At 36.7% G+C, this 19,997-nt stretch overlaps 4 protein-coding genes across 5 annotated transcripts; 2 read left to right on the forward strand and 2 right to left on the reverse strand.

Moving 5' to 3' along the window:
• Positions 1-324: 324 nt before the first annotated feature.
• LOC147298933 (uncharacterized) lies at positions 325-4,573 on the forward strand. Its single transcript, XM_086240344.1, has 4 exons — positions 325-609; positions 1,198-2,181; positions 3,523-3,570; positions 3,721-4,573. The coding sequence occupies exons 1-4, from the start codon at positions 418-420 to the stop codon at positions 4,135-4,137; spliced, it is 1,641 nt and encodes a 546-aa protein (XP_086096470.1). The 5' UTR covers positions 325-417; the 3' UTR covers positions 4,138-4,573.
• A 148-nt stretch (positions 4,574-4,721) lies between these two features.
• Positions 4,722-9,332, reverse strand: MGT10 (magnesium (Mg) transporter 10). The gene is made up of 14 exons (XM_086240356.1): positions 8,879-9,332; positions 8,689-8,761; positions 8,401-8,471; positions 8,106-8,191; positions 7,908-7,998; positions 7,768-7,836; positions 7,277-7,357; positions 7,007-7,172; positions 6,859-6,904; positions 6,595-6,675; positions 6,236-6,318; positions 5,444-5,487; positions 5,230-5,347; positions 4,722-5,004 (listed from the first exon to the last, which is right to left on the reverse strand). The coding sequence occupies exons 1-13, from the start codon at positions 9,239-9,241 to the stop codon at positions 5,252-5,254; spliced, it is 1,350 nt and encodes a 449-aa protein (XP_086096482.1). The 5' UTR covers positions 9,242-9,332; the 3' UTR covers positions 4,722-5,004; positions 5,230-5,251.
• A 2,003-nt stretch (positions 9,333-11,335) lies between these two features.
• On the forward strand, positions 11,336-18,045 carry LOC147298935 (ARM repeat superfamily protein). Of its 2 annotated transcripts, XM_086256551.1 has the most exons (11): positions 11,336-11,540; positions 12,067-12,450; positions 12,930-12,995; positions 13,153-13,292; positions 13,725-13,851; positions 14,589-14,740; positions 15,155-15,290; positions 16,395-16,479; positions 16,592-16,830; positions 16,981-17,117; positions 17,232-18,045. In XM_086256551.1, the coding sequence occupies exons 1-11, from the start codon at positions 11,439-11,441 to the stop codon at positions 17,236-17,238; spliced, it is 1,575 nt and encodes a 524-aa protein (XP_086112677.1). In that variant the 5' UTR covers positions 11,336-11,438; the 3' UTR covers positions 17,239-18,045. The 2 variants fall into 2 exon arrangements, with proteins under 2 accessions (XP_086112677.1, XP_086112685.1); XM_086256559.1 differs by lacking the exon at positions 17,232-18,045 and having other exon boundaries at positions 16,981-17,121.
• A 429-nt stretch (positions 18,046-18,474) lies between these two features.
• Positions 18,475-19,989, reverse strand: LOC147298936 (recQ-mediated instability-like protein). Its single transcript, XM_086229692.1, has 4 exons — positions 19,770-19,989; positions 19,573-19,684; positions 19,403-19,464; positions 18,475-18,827 (listed from the first exon to the last, which is right to left on the reverse strand). Exons 1-4 carry the CDS (start codon positions 19,887-19,889, stop codon positions 18,714-18,716), a joined length of 408 nt encoding a protein of 135 aa, XP_086085818.1. The 5' UTR covers positions 19,890-19,989; the 3' UTR covers positions 18,475-18,713.
• Positions 19,990-19,997: the final 8 nt, after the last annotated feature.

Genomic DNA, 19,997 nt, shown 5'->3' on the forward strand with positions numbered 1-19,997 from the left:
AGGGGGTTACATTTAGAAACTCCAAAACAAAAATGTTTATCAATGAGGGCATGTTATATTTGGGGTCCTATGTAGTTGCACCACTTGAACAGTTGAACTGCACTAGGACCAGCCTTAAATGCTTATGCTTAATGCATGCTTTTATGAGTTGAAAAATCCTACTTGTACAGTTGTACCAATCTACTATGTCAACTGCTTTTAACTTCTTTTTTTTCTTCGAAAAACAAAAGAGAACATTTTTTACGGTGCAACAAAAAAGGAAAAAAGAAAACTTTCCTTTCACGGTTTGGTCTAATAGACTAGTACTAATCAGACCAATACCCACATTTTCTTCCTCAGTCACCAAACGAAACCTCACTAGGGTTTAAGATTTAACCCCATTCCCAAAGACCCAATCAAACCCAATTCTCAATTTCAATGTCGGATGATCGGAACGAAGAGCTCAGCGATTACTCTTCGGAGGACGAGGGCACTGAGGATTACAAGCAAGGAGGGTACCACGCGGTGCATATCGGAGACTCGTTCAAGAATGGCTGCTATGTGGTGCAGAGCAAGCTTGGGTGGGGTCATTTCTCCACTGTCTGGCTTGCTTGGGACACTCGGAGCTTGGTATGTTATGTTTGTATTTGTTGTTGGAAAAGCTTCATATTTGTTTGGTTAGAAATTGAGGGAAAACGAGAGAGTAGAGAAACTGAAAGATTGTTGATGTAAATGTATGGTTTTTTGTTTGGTTATTGGGAAAAGTGGGTTTTAGGCAATGGAAGGAGTGGTATAGATTTTTGAGTGAATATAATACAAAATCATATGTTTGATTACTGAGAGAAAGAAAAGAAAAAGGTAAAGAAAATTTTGAGACAAAATTCATTCAAGCCGTGCCCTATGAAAATTGCAAGAGAATAATAAGAAAAAACAAATCTTGGGTATGGTGCAATCTGTTCAACACTATATTATTTATCTTTGTCCAAACAAGGAAAAGAGTTAGGCTTAGTCGAATAAGGATCTTGTACGTGTATTTAGTTTCTTGTCATAGTTATTTTATCTGAATTTTTTCACCTAGCATTTGAATTGAAGATTCTCTGTTTTTTGCATGTGTATGTGTGTAACATTTTTCGTCCACATGTATGAAACCTAGTGAGGAACTTACGTATGATATAATTGTTCAAATCTTTAACAACATGAGAAATTCATTGTTTGTAGCGTTATGTAGCTTTGAAGATTCAAAAGAGTGCTCGTTATTACACTGAAGCTGCAATGGATGAAATAAAGATTCTCAAAGAGATTGCTGAGGGAGACCCTGGTGACAAGAAGTGTGTTGTGAAGCTTTTGGATCACTTTAAGCATTCAGGCCCAAATGGCCAGCATGTCTGTCTGGTTTTTGAGTACCTGGGAGATAACCTTCTGACTCTTATTAAGTATAATGATTACCGAGGGATTCCGCTGCACATGGTTAAAGAAATTTGCTTCCATATTTTAGTGGGTTTGGATTACTTGCATAGTCAACTTTCAATCATACACACTGATTTGAAGCCAGAGAACGTCTTGCTTTTGTCGATGATTGATCCATCTAAAGATCCCAGGAAATCAGGTGCTCCTCTCATCCTTCCAACCAAAAAGGATAAACCTGTGTCTGTTTCTGAGGCTTCAAAAGACATTAAGAAGTACAATGGGGATCTCACCAAGAACCAGAAAAAGAAGATCCGGAAAAAGGCTAAGAAGGCAGTTGAGGGTTGTGCAGGGAGGGAAACTTCTGAGGATATCGAGGCGGATTCCACAGTAGTTGGCTTACAAGATTCTAATAATGAAGTGAAATCAAATGGGGATTCTGTCGGAGAAGAAGTGAAGAATTCTGTGGTTAAAAACAAATCAACAAAGGGTGACGAAACAAAAGACACTCGCCAAGGAAATAAGGATCAAAGAAGAGCAAGCCGTTCCACAAGGCAGAAGCTGACTGCAGCTGTTGACCTTAAATGCAGAATAGTTGATTTTGGAAATGCTTGTTGGACGCATAAGCAATTTACTAGTGATATTCAGACAAGGCAGTACAGATGCCCAGAAGTTATTCTTGGAGCTAAATACTCAACTCCAGCAGATTTATGGTCCTTTGCTTGCGTTTGCTTTGAGCTAGCCACTGGGGATGTTCTTTTTGATCCACACAGTGGTGACAATTATGACAAGGATGAGGTATGTTCAGATTCTTGGTTTCTCCCTTGGGAATTGTTAAAGAAATATTTGGTAAGATTTTTAAAGGCTATGTTCCTTCTGCAGTACTGCATTGTCTGATTTTCCAGATCTCATATTGACGGATACTAGAATTCACCAAAGTATATCTTTTTTATGAATAGCCACCAAGATAGAATGCCTTAATAGTCCAACTTTATGCATGTTGCCTATGCTTTTTATGATCATATCCATGTTCAGTCGTCCACAGTCTCCACAGACTATACAATTAATTTAATTCATGAAAATATTAAAACTTTCACCTTATGGTGAACCATTTTTTTTTTTTTTATGTTGTATGGTTCAGTGATCATATTGGAACACTTGATTTTAGTATTTTACCCCTTGCAACTATTTCCCCCCCCCCACAACACACAACACAGTTTCTTTATTTCAGTTATCTGATGCACTTACAGTTGTGGGGGGTCATTGTAGTTGCAAATTTGCAATCACCTTATCTCAGTTCCTCCTTGGTAGATAACTTTCATTTCTAATTAGGCTGGATCATGAACCTGATGCCATTAGAAGCTATTATCATTGTTGATGGAACCCAATAAAAGAAATTTTGAGGGTCATCTTTTTTCTGGTGCACTGTTGTAGGAGCAGCTTCATAGTTATTCCCTTTTTAAGTTGTGGACAACTTTGGTGCCTAGTTGTTCCTTTGATTAAAGAGTGGGTTTGGTCATATAAGAATAATTATGTTCATTGGTTTTCTTTTGTTGACTAGTTCTATTTGTGTAGTATTAAGAGGTTATAAATAATATTTACGTTGACTTTTCTCATTCTTGATGTGCATTCCCTTGAGTGATCCAAGTTTGAGTAGTATTGTGCCAGTGAAGGTATTTGTTTCTTCTAGGTTTCTTGAATAAGTACTTGCCTATGATTTTCTATTCATAACATCATAAGCACCATCCAGTGAATAGGAGTTATGAAACATTACTGAGTATACATTTTTTGTTTTTGGCTAAGCCATTATTGAATTTGCTTGAATGTTACTTAAATTATCATTTACTTGCAATTTGAGAACTTAAGGAATTTTGTGATGATTTGGTTAACATAGGTGTCTGATATATCTTTTCCCTTTAAATGACGTGTATACACTGTCGGCTCTAGTGCCCATTTGAATTTGATAGATTCTTGTAACCATGAAACATGCAAACACATTGTAACTCTGAAGTGTTGAATAGTGATGATTTCCCTTTGCCAAATAGATTCTTGCTGTTGCTATTTCCTCCAAACTATCATCAGAATCCTCCCTTCTGTAATTCAAGTGCAATAGATTGACTTTTAAATCTTACTTTGCAGGACCACCTGGCATTGATGATGGAACTTCTCGGAACAATTCCGCGCAAGGTATGAGCATGATAAATGGCTCGCCAAAAGAAGTGAAATTAGTATGGAATGCTTATACAGTTATTTTGAAGAATCAAGAATGTGAGGATTTTTCTACAGCTTGACAATAAGACTGGCTAAATAATAACATTTATAATATATTTTCTGCAGATTGCATTAGGTGGTCGCTATTCTCGAAACTTCTTTAACCGATATCTGGATTTGAAGCATATCCGTCGATTGCGTTTCTGGCCTCTTAATAAGGTCCTAATGGAGAAGTACGGATTCAGCGAGCAAGATGCAAATGACATGACTGACTTCATTGTTCCCATACTTGATTTTGACCCTGAAAAGAGGCCAACAGCTGCACAATACCTCAGTCATCCATGGATCAGTGCAGGTCCTCGACTTCTTGAGCCTTCTGTGGCTTGTATGCAACCTCAGGCCTCCAATGGGAGTATTTCTGAGAAGAGGCAGAAGGATGAGAGGGAAGCAATGGAGGTTGGGATGGAGAATATAGCCATTGATGAATCTTCAAAAACTGTGAAAGAATCCCAACGTGCACTAAATTCATCACAACAGGCATGATCGGTTGGTTCAAGTGTTTTGCTATTTCACATTCAATTTGTTGTCCTTCTAGTATAGAGCTTTGTTGGCTTTCCACATTTCACCTGATTTTCAATTGTGTTATGGGGGGATGTGACTTTGATTAGTAGCTAACCAGTCGTCTGCTCTAGTATGGAAGATCATCAAGCATGCCCAAATTTCTAAATACATCTCTGGGGCATGCCTTCTGTCTTAGTTCAAACGATCCGATCAAATGTTTCTCTATGTACAATTTTCAGTTCATTGGAAGGGGTTTTCTTGTCAAACCTTTATGCTAGACTAGGCTTCATTTTATTGCAAATTTACTGGGTTGGGAATGTTACATTTCAATTGGATTGTTTCTTTTTCATTTTTGATTCGGGAAAGGGGAGGTCAAGATATGAACTCTTTCTATTACCTATTGCTTCTTTTTGTGACAGTTTAATGGTGGTAGTCTCTTCTAAATCATAAACCTCATGGGTGATTTCATCCGGTCCTTGTTTAAATCAATGCCTCATATGTGCTATTGCCTTTGTCTTATATTGTCACCTCGAATTTCAATTCTCACCTTAAATCAATGCCTCATGTGCTATGAAATGAGTTCTACTTCTTAATGCTCAAGCCCTTCAAGAATACAGTCCAGCTTTCAGCTTGGCCAAAATATACAGGGCCACAAACACTTGTTGCGTACACAAAATACCACACTACTTGTTGACTACTTGTTGCGTATACAAGAGCGAATTCTAAAGCTCATGTCGACTGCTGCAATCTTGTACGAGAAATTGGGTAGAAGTTCATATAGCCCTTGAAATGGTATTGAAAATCCTACCGATTAATTGGCAGCTGAATGTTCTTGACCTATGAAATCACCTGTAAAATGATGAGATGCTGATAAGTTTGCATAAGTCATAAAAGAAAAACAATTGAATCTCACGGTCTTAGTTTTGCAATAAGCAAATCAAATCCCTGAATTGAAGTTTGTAAGTCCAAGGACCTATACACTGGACTCTATATTTATAACTCATCATTGTAGACCAAGTTTCATAAGGCAAAACCAAAGAGATGGCAGTGCTAAGTAAAGGGACTAACTTTTACCTATACTCGGAACAATTTCTAGTTACAATATTTTCCTTGTCTTGAGATATGAATACATAAGATAAAATCCCACAACAGCGCCAACAATTATCCCAGCTGTTGTAAACCAAAATGCGAACTGCACCAAGTCAAGCACATGGTCAAGTGACAATCACCTCAACGAGAATGGGAAGTGAGTCAGTCACATTAAGTTAACTTCAGAAAACTAACATACCACATGTTCTTCAAGATAGGACCTCAAGTTCATGCCAAAGATACCTGCAATTAGAAGGAAAAAAAAAAAAAAAAAAAAGACTTGACATGGCCCCATTACCAAAAATACAGAACATCGGCTTAGAAGTCAAACAACAAATTTGGCTGGATAACAAAAATGTGCTATTTCAAAATAAAACTTAAGTTGTTCTTTCATGGCGTTGAACTGAGATTATATTTGTGATGTACAGACAATTAATAGGATTTCAATAAATGAGACACAACACACATGCATTAATATCATCCAACTTCTTTTTTTTCGAGATGACTCCAAATTTTAGCTATATGGCCACTTTCAGTTGTGAAAGTTTCAAAAGATAAATAAATACATATGCCTACATTTATATTGTAAGAAAGAACAGGGAATCTATGTTATCCACCATCTTTAGCACTAATTTTTATAGTCTCTTAACCTGAAGTAGCCACTGAGATTCTTATAGTCAGCCTAGACAAGTCATAATCCAGTCAGTGCCACTAGATGTTGTAATTGATTCAAAATTCAGGAGACGAAAATATAGATATCTTCATATAGGGATTTTATTAACTTGTTTAAGGTTAACCTGGATAGTTTTTATCGTGGACATCAAAACACATGGCAAGTTCCTAGGTAGTAAGATGATGTGCAAGACTATGGATACAATAGAATCCCATACGCTTTTGAACAGATTTTGCAAATAAATAACCAAACTTGCAGAAGTATTATACTTGACTAATACAGGCATGAGACATGGTTTGAAGCATGTTAAAGACACACCTGCAACCAGAGCACCAAGTGCCACACAAAACGTCCCAACCTGGAGGAGTAATTCCACTCTGCTAACCTCAAGCCTCCGAGAACTGATTAATGAAATCAGTTAAAATTAGCATTAGAAAAATGAGGCTGCTTGTGAAGAAGGATGCTGGTTTGATATACATTGTTGGCCCTTCTTACAGAAAATATGTATAATATGTATATATATATATATATATTGTTGTCCCTATTTTCTAACACAACTTAAGCTTTTGGAGTTCCATGGTTGTCTAACAAAAAATCAGTAAAAGTTTCACATTGAGGAAGAAACTCTAGAGCTATAAAACAAATCAAAATCAACAAAACAAAACAACGTTTCAGACCTCAAATTAACAGCTATAGAATCTTCCATTTCTTTAGCAGAATCAAGAAGCCTTTCAGACTGGCCATGACAAGATTCACATCTGCAAATGCAAGAAGCACTAAGGTCAACTTTCATGGTGAACACCATAGCACAACTTTCAAACAATGCTGCTTTTCAGTTGTACGAACTAAGAATAAGAGAAAACTAACTGCATCAGTATACCATCTATGCAAGATGATATTTTCTTTTCTCTTAGAAAAGGGGGAGGAGGGGGGGTTCTAACCTTTGGAGATAATTTTCCAAAAGCATCTCAATTTCTTCCTCCTCTTCTGCAATAACAAATTCAAAGCAAATATAAACTTATACTCATTGATTGCATATGCAATTTAAACATTTCTAAGTAAATTGCAGTAATCACAACTTAAACTTACCATCAGCAATCTGCTTCTCTAAAGGAACAGAGCATTCCACATCATCATTTCCCTTCTTGATTGTGCAGTTTCTCCCCATAATGCATATACGGCGTATTTCATGGGGATCCTCCAACAGATCAAACAGCATTTGTCTGAGAGCCCCTGCCCTTGAACCCAATTCAACCTTTCATAACAAAAGAAAAGTAATAATATTAATACTGATGCTTGTCAATGCCAATATGCCACTAAAACCAGGTTTACCATTTGAGTTAAAAGCATTAACTATACCAAGGTTTGCTTGCTAATACGAAGTTGCTCCAGTATATCAGCAGTTAACCGGTTTGGCAAAACCTCAAGTAACTTTTGAACCTGAAGAAAATTGAAGAAAACTAATCATAAGTCTATATTGACCAGTGCATTCCGGGGAGAGATAGAGAGAGAGAGAGAGAGGCATATAAGTAGATAAAACTACCACTATTATATTATTTGATCAACAATTTTTTTTTCCTTTTTGTTGACCACTATCAACATAAATTTAATCATATAAACAATTAAATGAAGCATTTTGTACGGAACATCTTTCCAGAACCTCAAATTTTTTTCAGAGTACTATTGTAAACCAGTAGATTGCGTAGCAACAGCAACTGACACGTGATGTTTAGACTGGTCAACCCAAAGATATTTTCTTGCCAAGTTACAGTTTTTTACAAATAGAAGAAAAAGGTACCTAAAAAGCCATAGCAAAATAATTAAAATACTCACTATGTTCCCATACTCACACGAGGTTCTAAATCCATTAATGTTTGTTCTAAACGCTGTATTCTCGAGAGCAACGCTGCTTCAACAACCTGAAAATACCACAAAGATCAAATTGCCTTACTGCATCAGTATGAAGATATTGTGTGATCGGAATACTAACCTCAAGTTCAAATGGCATAGATGGTCCTCCATTCATATTTTTGGGGTTCAGTCGAGGCAACAATGCTTCCATAAAAGCTTTCCCTCCTTTACTACACATGCAACAAATTTTCCAATGTTATTTGCTTTGAACTGCCTAAGCAAAAACTGAAAGTCATTAGATACAGCAGTTTAGTGTGCTCCAAAATACAAAGCTCACCGGTTGTAGTCAAATATAAGGACACGCTCTTGCATTGCAATTGCACGTAATGAGCCTAGATTTAACAGAATAGCATGCTCGCGGACCTAGGAGGTGGATTCAGAAAAGTCTTGTAAATATGATATCAATATCAGCCATATTTAAAAACCAAAAAACAAAAACAAAGTAAGTTATCTATGCAGCTATACTTCAAATGTTTATACAGGTAAATTCTGAATATAAATGTTCTCACACACAACAACATTACAACTTACAAGAGCTAACATGAAATACTAAATGGAAGTTGGCATCATACCAGCAAAGTGGGCATCGAATTTGTCAGAAACAGTGAAGGGTCAACACTCCGGACATCACGCGGACGAAGACCTGAGGGTGAAAAACACTCATATCCCAGAAACAGTAAAAGAAATAATCCAAACCATGTTGCTATGCTAGCTAGCAATTTCAATTTCAATGAGCAATATTGTATGCATTACAAACATAGCTTTTTACGCAATAAATACAACTGTCTTGAATAAGCAAATTGTATAGTAGTTTCCTATAATTAAATGAATAAATTATAGAGGGGATATATTTCACTCACCACTTGACTTCAAAAGCTGACGTCTGTTTATTTTTCTAGAAGATACCGTCCCATTAGCCTTCACTTCTACCACCTATAAAATAAATAAGTAAATACATATTATTGGTTAATTATTTGGATTAATGCATTAATCGCAGTGTTTAAGCGGTAATAGAAATACTAATACGAAATTTGCTTGCTTGCAACGGACCTCGTAGACTGGCTCTCGAATCCCGAGAGACAGAGAGTCACTGGTGGTGGACGACGTCGTAACCCGTAACGAACCACCACTCGTCATCGTCGTCGTCGTCTGGGCCTTAATGCTGTCGTTGTCTTCGCCATCGGATATGGTTTCGGGTTCGCTGAATCGGTCCTCCGCGGTCGCCGATCTGAAGCACTTGGGTCTCGGCGAGACCGAGACGACGTTAACCGAAATCGGAGAGAAGAGTGCAGAGACCTCGGTCTTTCGCAGCCCAATCGGCGTCAGTGAACATTGCGAGTAAAAGAGGTGAGAGGAGAGGGCTGAAGAGTGAAGTGGGAGTTGAAGGAGGTGCGGCCATGGAGTCAGAGCCATTGCAGAGTCCGAGAGCTCTGCTTGCAACCATGCATATGGTAGGATGGGTTAACCAACAGTGGATTATTGCAGATATTTTAATATTATCCTCATTTAGTAATCTTGCTCTTTTTCTCATATACTTATTTTCATTTAGGGTTATTACAGTTTTTCTAGTTATAAAAATAAGGGCTAATTACATATTCATCCCGATATTATGTATTGTTTGACATTCGTCTCACAAACAAAATTGTTTGACACTTTACTCCAAAAACTCAATTTTGTTGGACACTACACCCAAAAACCATTAAAAATTTAATTTCTTAATTAGTTTTGCGCACATAGCCATGTTGGCACTACCCTTTTACTTGAGACCGTTTTCGTCTTCTCATCTTCGGCTTCAATTGATGACTAACATGAAAATACTCTCAAATAGAAAGCTACATGGTGCCAATGTGATTTCTTTTTTTAGTATGTGAGGCATTTTTGGACAATTAGCTGTGCAATCTAAGACTACTATATCATTGATCCTTTTTCTTTTACTTAACTTCCCTATACATTTCCATAATTGAAATTCGAATAAGGATATTGTTGACATTTTTATTGAAAAGATAATAAATTGGTATTACTTGTTCAATTTATCTTTCTCAACTTGCGCAGTTCTAATAAGATTTAATTATTGGACAAAAAATATATAAAAAAGCTAGATTTCTATCAACTAAGGTCAAATTCTTAGTTTTCTTTCCTTTCCAAGCCAACCAAATATCATATCAAATTACCAAAATCAAATCGGCTCAACACAAAATAAAAAGTTTATGTAATAAAAAAACTAAACAAATAAAAAATTATTGAATTTAGAAAAAGAGCAATCAAAATGTCTTTATTTCTATTATTGTTTAAATTATTGATTTTTATTACATTAGAAGAGCTTAAATTCATGATCTATTATAATTCTAACAAGTCGTCTTAATTAGCTATAATATTGCAACTATGACCCATTGCGGGTCATAAATTATAGTTTGAGTAACATTACGAATGCGGTGGTTTTAAAAATAAAAAAGTAAATCATTGAGGGTGGGAAATGAGATGTATCTTAAGTAGGGGTGGGCACGGGATGGGGGGATGAGACTTACCTTATCCCGTTCTCATCTCATGATTTGAGTTCGGAATTGGTACAGGATGGTGGGATGGGGGTTTTGGGATTATGGTACCATTTTGTCCCGTACCAAAGTGATTCAGTACGGGTTCGATACCATCCCGATTCCAGACAAAAAAATAATAAAAATTCAATTATTCAATTTGAATAATTCTTTGGCCAGACATTCATCAAATAATTATCTGGCTAGAGAAGTTGGGCGACGACGACGTGCAGTGGTGCGATGCGAGAGGGAGAAAGGCTGCCAGACTGGTGCGAATGTGCTGGCGCAGTGGTGCGATGCGACTCGATGACCAGAGGCTGTGGCGACGGCGGGGGAGAGAGAGGCTGTGGTGACGGCGACAGAAGCTGGTGCGATGGCCAGAGAAGCTGGTGCGACGACGACGGCTTCATCTGAAGTGGGATACGAGGGAGAGTGGCCGCTGGGAGAGGGTTGGGAGTCTGAAATGAAGTCTGAAGTTGGGAAATTCAGAATTGGGAAGTCTGAACTGAAGTCTAAGAGTGATTCGATTGAATTTCAAAATTGGGAATTTGGAATTATTGATTTAGGGATCAGACGATTCAGGCATTTAGGATTTTAGGCCATTTGGGAGTCATGGGCCATTGAGCCTCACGGGTGTGGGTTGGGTTTTTGGGTAAAAGACTGAAAGTTAAAAAATGAAATGGGTTTAATGATATTTGGGCCCATTAAATTAAATAAATAAATTTTTAATTAAATTTTAATTAATCGGTACGAGACCGGACCATCCCGGTATTGAACCTTCATGACTGATCCCATCCCGTTTGAGATCGGTACGGGATTGAAAAAAAAAAACGAAATGAGATCAAATGATACGGAATGACACGGAACGGTATGGTTTCAGTATTTTCGGTCTTAATGCCCAACCTTACTCTTAAGTTAGTGTAAGAAAAAAATATATATAAAAAGGATGAAGAAATGTATTTTAGCGGGGAGAGAAAAGAAAAAGAGAGGAATTCATTCCCCAGAAAATTTGAAAACAGAGGGAAACCTAAGCGGTTAGCACTTAGCAGACAACCAACGCTCGTCTAAAGCTGGTGGTAATGGCTGTGGATTCAAAATCAGTACCTCTAGAAGACCAAGAAGAACGAGAAATTCACGACCATGAGGCACCCGCACATCACCCTTCTGCTCCCTCCGATGAGGTAACCATCAACGGCCGTCGTTTCATCTTAATTTCTCTTTCTCTCCTCTATTGGTTTCGAAGTATTTGGGTGTCTGGGTTTAGATTCTTGTTCTTAAGGTTCTTTTGATTGGAAACATCGAGTGGGGATGTGGGTATTCTATGCTTTTCAATTTATTCACTGTTAAATGTGTATGCAGCTTAGATATATGTTGATTTCGACGTGAGAACTGTTTTAATTTACATAATAGTAATGACCCGTTACATGGTAAACCATTACTTGGGTAAAGTGGGTTTGGGATTCCAAGTTTTTGTCCATTGTGCAAAGAGACTTTACCACCTAACTTAGTATATATGTGTATTCCATCATATTTTGATTAAGCAAACAAATTTTTGTTGATGGGAAGCACATGCTGAACACATTCGTAAACACAAGCATACATGGATGCATGCTAACACATATAAAGCATAGAGACTTGTATAAGAGCAAGATTTCATGCATACTTGGTCAACATAATTTAAAGTTCAAAATGTTTTTCCAACTGCAGTTATTTGACATCTCAACAACAGTAGATCCTAGTTATGTGATATCTCTGATACGGAAACTTCTACCCGCTAATGCAAGTAATAATCACGACTCACATAGTGATGTTACTGATGCCCCCGTGCAAGGATTACCTACTGATCACATGGGAAAAAGTGCTCCCGCTCCATCTAGAGATAGATTTCTGCACTCATCAACAGATGGATCTGAGAGCATGGAGATCATTGATGATTTTCATAAAAATGCTCCTGAGGCAGGAGAAAATGAAGATTTATATCATGGATCTGAACCGCCTGGTCATGGTGTCCCAGTGGGAGAAGAAGCTTGGGAAGAGTATGGTTGCATATTATGGGATCTGGCTGCAAGTAAAACTCATGCAGAACTCATGGTGCTTGGGATATTTTTCTTAGCTTTTGATTCCTCTTGATTGTTTCTTGTTTATTTTGAATATGTTTGGATGCAGAATTCTCAATTGTGATACAGTGGAGTCTAAGTTATTGATTTAAAGACATGCTCATCAGATGCACACAGTACACACTGGAAACTGTAATCCTAACCCTTAGATTATCTCCATAGTGATTCTTAATATGACATGATGATTGAGGACATTTGACAATGATAAAGCCAATTTATAGTTTATGATTTTTGACATAGCTTCCAACTTCCTTGTCGTTACTAGAACTATTTATTGGAAAGAGTATCATATGCAATGGCCAGAATGTCGACGTTTCAAAAAGAAAAAATTGGGGCTAGAATTGTAGTTTTGATTTGTTTTAGCTTTATCTATGACTATCTGGTTATTGTTTCTCTTGTCTAAACTTGCATTCTTTTGTATTCACTGGGCTGGACATAAACTTATCTGTGCAGGTGCAAAACCTTGTACTTGAAGTGCTTTTAGCAAATCTTATGGTTTCACAGTCTGTGCGTGCTACGGTTAGACAAATTCCTCTTATGCTATGACATCCTTTTTGCGTTTTGAGTTGAAATTCATTCTCTTTATCTCTCTCTCTCTCTCTCTCTCTCTCTCTCTCTCTCTCTCTCTCTCTCTCTCATTCAATGCATGTGACTATATTTGATTTTCTTAATCCAGGAAATTAGCCTTGGAATTATCGGAAACCTTGCCTGTCATGAAGTTCTCATGAAACATGTAGTCTCTACAAATGGATTAATTGAAAGAATTGTGGATCAGTTGTTTTTGGATGATGCTCAGTGCTTATGTGAAGCCTGCCGGTAATATGCAAGTTTCATCTACGATTCCTATTTATATTTTTTTTCTAGATCTGGTTTTATCGTATTTGGTATTAAGTTGTATATGATATCTTGTATTATCCTTATTTCATGTCCTAATATGTTGTATTATGTATGTATTATAGTCGGAATTCCTCTTTTGAAATGCTTATTGTATTTTCCTTGGTTTGTCAAGGAAATTTATCACTTTGAAATCAATCCATACTCTATCTTTCATATTTGTGTGGTTATGATATAATGATATATCAGGTATCTATCGCTTGATGTTGTCATTTTACAAATTATTTCCAATGCCTTTAAGATTCCTAGTGATTTTGTTAGGTAGGATCCTGTATATCCTTCATGCCCTAACATGTACTATATCATACTAACTTAAAGCTGTGAACTATTCTTACAATTATTATATTGTCACAGGTTATTAACTGTGGGTCTTCAAAGTAGTGAACGTATTACTTGGGCCAAGGCATTGCAGTCTGAACAAAACCTGAGCCGCATTTTATGGATTACAGAAAATAGCTTAAATCCACATCTTATAGAAAAGGTAGCAGATATCATATATTCAGTTTTTACCTATATGAATTTGGTATATAATTACCTTATATACACTAATATGTGACAAGTTTGCCTAAGTAAATCCTTTGGTTATTCTTGTTTATATCATTGCAATTTTGCCCGGAGCTTGTGGTGTTTCTCTATTTTTGATGAACAAACAGCAGTCTTAAGAATAATGTACAAATGGGCTTCACCAATGAGAGTATCATGGACTATGAAGTCGAAAAGTCTATCTGCCAACTCTGTGTTAAGGTGTGGGAATTGCCGAATTGGGGTCGGTACTGGCTGCAGGACTGCTTGATTAATCATAATATGGATGAAAAAAACTGGAAAGTGGGAACATCTTGTCCACTGTTGTACTATGTAGTATGCACTACTTTATTTTCATTTAATGAAAGTCTGTTTCTCATAAAATAAAATAAAAAACTGAAAAGTGGGAACGTTTTTTCTATAATAATTAGCTTTAATTATTTTATTTCAATTTCTTATATGATTAATATACTATTACTTTTATTTAATGGATAGAGCATAATTAATTGATGTTTAACATAATAACTTGTCCAGAGGACTTCATGATGAAATGGACTATTGACCAAATAACCTTTACTAGTTTGAATCTTAAATGAAACAGACTTTTCCCATCATGAAAAGTCTGTTTTACTAGTTCGAATCTTAAAGTACTAATAAGTGTCTAACTGATTTTGTTTTGTTTTTTTTTTTTAACAGAGTGTTGAACTATTGTTAGCCACTGTTGAAAGTTCACAGGAAGTTGTGCATACTCTCCTTCCACCTTTAATGAAGCTGGGTCTAGCAAGTCTATTAATTAATCTCCTGGATTTTGAAATGAGCAAATTAATGACTGAAAGAGTACCTGAAAGGTGTGTAGACATTCTATTTGCAGTTGAAGGGCTAACAAAATGAATACAAGTTTGGTAGTTATTTTTCTTATGTGAACGGAGAACTTCCACTTTTTTTTTGGGTACTTTGTCTTGTGCAGTGAAGCAATTTCCTTATCTACGTCTTAAATTGGTTCTTTGTTTATGTTAATGATATTTTGATGTTTCATTTTAACTACAGTTTTATTATAGATAATGAAGATTCCAGTGTTTACTGAGGAGATAATTGTCTTGCATTAGTTTAGGCTATAGTTTTGTTGATATGGTCATGTCAGTCTGCAATTTATGGCCTTGTGTGAATTTTTCTATATAAAAGGTATTTGTAAGTCTATAAAAAAAATGCACTTCTAACTTGTAAGTTTATTCTGATAGATGTTCATTTTTCTACAATTCCAGGTACCCAATTCTTGATGTAATCCTCCGTGCCATTGAAGCTCTTTCTGTTATTGATGGTCATTCCCAAGAGATCTGTTCAAGCAAGGAACTGTTTCAACTAGTTTGTGACCTGGTCAAACTCCCTGATAAAGTTGAGGTACATTTCAGCTCACATGGAAACTATAAACTGTGGGTATTACTGTATAATGTCCATATTTATGGAATTCTTGGTGGTGCTGTTTTCTTCACTGCCTCCTGCTAATGATCTGGCAATCGGCAACTTGCTGAATGTTTGTAACTAATCATTTATTTAACATAGAATTAACATTCTTAGATTTTTATATGTTTCAGGAACTTTGTATTAAAGAAATCTAGTGTCTAACGGAAGAATCATTTATATATATATATATTCGATCAGGTGCGGACGAACGAACATGCGAACATGCCTCCGAGCGCTTGGTAGCATGTTTTTAACAACAACTGAGCGCTCGGCACTGGGCGCAAACATCCGCATCTGAATGGGCCTATATATATCTAAGTGACTGCTTACAAATGCTACTGTTTCTTGAAAAGGATATTCTACGTAGTGCGTAATCTCTGCACCTGGATCTTTGATTCAATAGATATTATAGTAATTTTTCCAAATTAAAAAAAAAAAAAAAAAAAAAAACCTTGTGTACAGTGTGATTTTACATGTCTTTGAATAAGAATATGAGCAAGAAAATGAGGACTTTGAAAAGAAAGAAAGTAGTGTTGTAAAGATTCTTTTGACTTATCTTCTAAAGAAAAGATTCTGTTGACATATAATAAATAACCAAGGATATGAATGATGCATAGAGAACTATGAATCTCCTGTACTATTTAATGGATATTCATATTCTAACATAAGTATGGTGAAGCCGATGACAAAGTGATAATCGAATCTCTTACCAAAGTGGGAGCCAAAATGTTTTTGTGAAGGAATGTGATGTTTCAAAATGCAGTTATCAAATGTTGTTGAACCCAAAAAAAAAAAAAAGAGAAGGACACACTATATCATATTATATAACAGAAACAGTCTAAATTTGTAATGTACTTTATTTGCTGGGTTATGGGTGGGCATTTTACCGGAGGTTTCTATTGTATCAATCTACCATTGTGCGATTCCTGTTGAAGCATAATGCAATGTTTTGTACTGTTTTCCTTCTAGTTTACCATTTGATATGCTGCAAAAAAAAAATTATGGTTATTGATTAGCACTCACAGAATTTTTCTTCTTTAGGTTGCAAATTCTTGTGTTACAGCTGCAGTTTTAATTGCAAATATTCTTTCAGATGTAGCTAATCTAGCTTCAGAGATATTGCAGGGTAAATTATTTATATTTCTTGTCACTTTTTATTGTTTTTTTAAATTAATCATCATATGCTTTTGGTTGAATAACACCTCATGAAGTGGAAGTGACACTTTGTATCCATCCAGATTTGCCTTTCTTACAGGGTCTGCTGGATATATTTCCCTTTTCTTCGGATGATTTAGAAGCAAGGAGTGCACTCTGGAGCATCATTGCAAGGTTACTGGTTCGAGTTCAGGAAAATGAAATGAGCCCATCAGCTCTCCAGCAGTATGTTTCAGTTCTAGTTAGCAAATCCGATGTGATTGAAGATGACCTTCTTGACTGCCAATTAGGTGGCTTAAAATCAAAAGCTAGAACTACAGCTGTATCCTGTTCTGTCAAGTTTTTGAACTTACAGTTACAATGAAATTAAGTTGGTAGTAGGATCATCAGTATTTTAAATCAGTGTACTGTATCATGTACCCTGTTCATATGGTTTGCAGTATTTTCTTTCTTTCCTTTACTTTTGCTACAGCTTAGAAGGATCATCAGTATTTTAAATCAGTGGACGGCGTTGAAGGATTTTGCCAAGGAGAGTGAAATGGTCGGAGAACAGTATGCAAATGATATAAATGTTGATAGATTGTTGGATTGCTGCCATAAGCATTGCGAGTAAGTTGTGTTTCTCTGTTCTTGAATCTTACTCTTGTTTTTACGCTTTTAAGACTTCAAAGATCATCGTGCTTTTAAACTAATTTATTTTTCTGATTGTTGGTACATCTGAAGGCTTTGAAGTATTTTCTCGTCTAAGAATGTTACTTGACATCATTCTTTTTATGCCCCATTTTCTGGGTAAGTAGAAGATGTTAGTATGACATTTACGAAGGCAAACATGCCAACAAGAATGTAAGCACCATAGTCGGATACGGACAACGGTTTCTACCTATCTTCTGGTCTTCTCACCTTTGTTGACAAATCATTACTATACACTACTTTCTGGTATGTACCATCTACAGTTTCTCAGGGTGTGGACTTCAAAGAATAGAGTCACAGCAGAGGAAGTTTTGTTACAGAAAATCACTAGGAGGAACACAATTTCTTTGGACCTCCAACAGGAAAATGAATATAAGTTGTGAGACCAAAGCTGCTTTTCAATCGCGAAGTGCCTTATAGAACGTACATAATGCAACTCATATTCATGTTTTTCTGAGTTAAGGAAAGGGGTGGGACAGATTGTTGCACAATCACCCTACTGGCCCCTCGTGGTGCGAAGTTCTTGAAACTAAGCAGGGGCACCTAACATGGGATGGTGTATATGAACACTTCAAAGGCACTCCAGGGCCAGTAGGGTCCATTTGTTAATTGCTCAACACTGGTGTTGGATGTCATCTCCTTTATGATGCTGAAATAATGTGAGGGGGTAGATAAACAAAACATATATGCATTGACATTGTTTTCTCATAAATAAGAATTAGGCTTTCAAAAACTCCCATGTACTTATTTCTATTATACTTTGTATATATATGCACCCTTTTCAAACGTTCCTGTGAGCAACCTTTGCTAATTTGCTTGGGACAGAACATTGTATATGAGATAATAAAGTGACAACTCCATGTTTTGTGACCTCTCATTTAAGTTATTGGTAAATCTGTAATTCGTGTAACCACTTTTGATGTAGGGTGGACACTGAAACTTTAGGTCTAAAACAAATGGAATTTAAAACTGAATTTTGTGCATATGAGTAGCTGTAAATGGGGGCATGAATGACGCATGCCAGAAACAATTGGCTAATGTAAATGCCACCAATTGAAATAGTTTTGAAACTATCTTTAGATAAGTAATAAAGAAAAGGTTCCCCTTTCAAACCCCAATTCTCCTATTTTAGATATCTCCATTCAACAATGCATCTCTACAATCAACTTTTTCAAATAGAAAATGTTTGAAGGCTGCAAGTTCAAATTTAATTAATCCACATCAGTCAATCTGCAGTAGCATAATGAGGACAATCAGCATGTACATATCAGGCATATATGATCCCCCCCAAATTGGTAGAGTGCACCAAAGCTCAAAAAATGTTAGACCTTCCTAAAACAAGGAATATCTAAAACAACATTATTGATCATTTGAAACATGAAAAAGAGCTATACATATGACGTTTTATCAAATAAAGAGTCAAACTCTTCAATATATTAAACAAAATTTCTTAGTTTGGAACTGCACATGCAGTAATTGATCTCTCTTGTCTCTGCTAAATGCTCCAAGAAAAAGTTATAAAAACTCTCCAATTAATTCCTGATAGAAGAATTTGTATGCCTCCAAAACTTCAAGGTACCACATTGCCTCTCGGTTGGGGTAAGCCGAAAGATCAACCATCTTGTGAATCTGCTTTTCAGAAAAAATGGCAATTTAAATTTCGGTTGTTATTGTCATTTAACATTGCCTCATGTATGCAATGCCCACTTAGGTGCAATGCTTCATGCATGATACCCCACATGCTTCTTCAAGGTTTTGGTACAAATGGTGCATTACTACAAAGATGGGTGATACATAGGGATTTGAGGAGTGCTATATGTACCACATTTATCGAGCAAGTACATCGGATTTGAGTAGTGCTATATGTACCATAGCTATATGTCCACATTTACTGAACATGTTGCCGATCACATCTAATTAGAGATGTATTACATTTACCGAACACATTACTAATCACATCTAATTTAAGTGAGAGTGTGAAACCCATTTGCATAAATGGACATATAACAAATTATTAGCCAAATTCGTTTATCATTTGGTATGCCTTGCAACTACATACACTATACACACCTTGTGAATATCTTTCAATTATCTGTATAAATCAAACATATTATTATAGGGTACAAGTTACCTAAAGCTTAAATTTTGCTCCCATATTGTAATTTTTATTTTATTTTAAAAGTTAACGAGCAAAAATAATTTACCTGGATCATTGGGGGCTCATCCGTACGCACTATGTAGCGTCCAATAGCGATTACATACATTCCTGCACAGTGCACACAAAGAATGAGAGGAAGGGTACCACGTGCTAAAATGCGCATGATGAGAAGGAAGAAACGCGGCGAATGCTAAAGTGCGCCCGGGAGGTAGTTACCGATATCCCAAGGGCGGCGACGAAACTCGGCGCCGAGAGATAGCTGGACGACTCCGGTGCCGTCGTCCAGAAGCAAGCGCTCTCGGTCGGCGGAGACATTGACCAAAATGCCCTGGCGGAGGTGATAATAACAGAGAAATGAGAGGGGTAATTTGGGAACATAAAGAAATGAAAAAGGACAAAGCTTTCCCTCAAACCTGTAACCAGGCGCGTTGGAAGATGATGCCGCCAAGGGTCATGGCGTTCTGGGAAGGGCTGTGGCGCGCGTCTTTCAGTTGGACGCACATCAGCTTCAGCGCTGCGAGTTCGTAGTCCATAGCTCTCTCTCTCTCGCTATTGCAATGGTTCAAAACCCCAAAACGCAGCCACCGCAAGCTTCAGATACTGCGTTTTGGACTCTCACTCACTCTTTTTCGGTTTGAGAA

Source organism: Dryas octopetala, chromosome 1 (genome assembly GCF_963921425.1).
Source record: "Dryas octopetala chromosome 1, drDryOcto1.1, whole genome shotgun sequence".
Taxonomy (NCBI): domain Eukaryota; kingdom Viridiplantae; phylum Streptophyta; class Magnoliopsida; order Rosales; family Rosaceae; genus Dryas; species Dryas octopetala.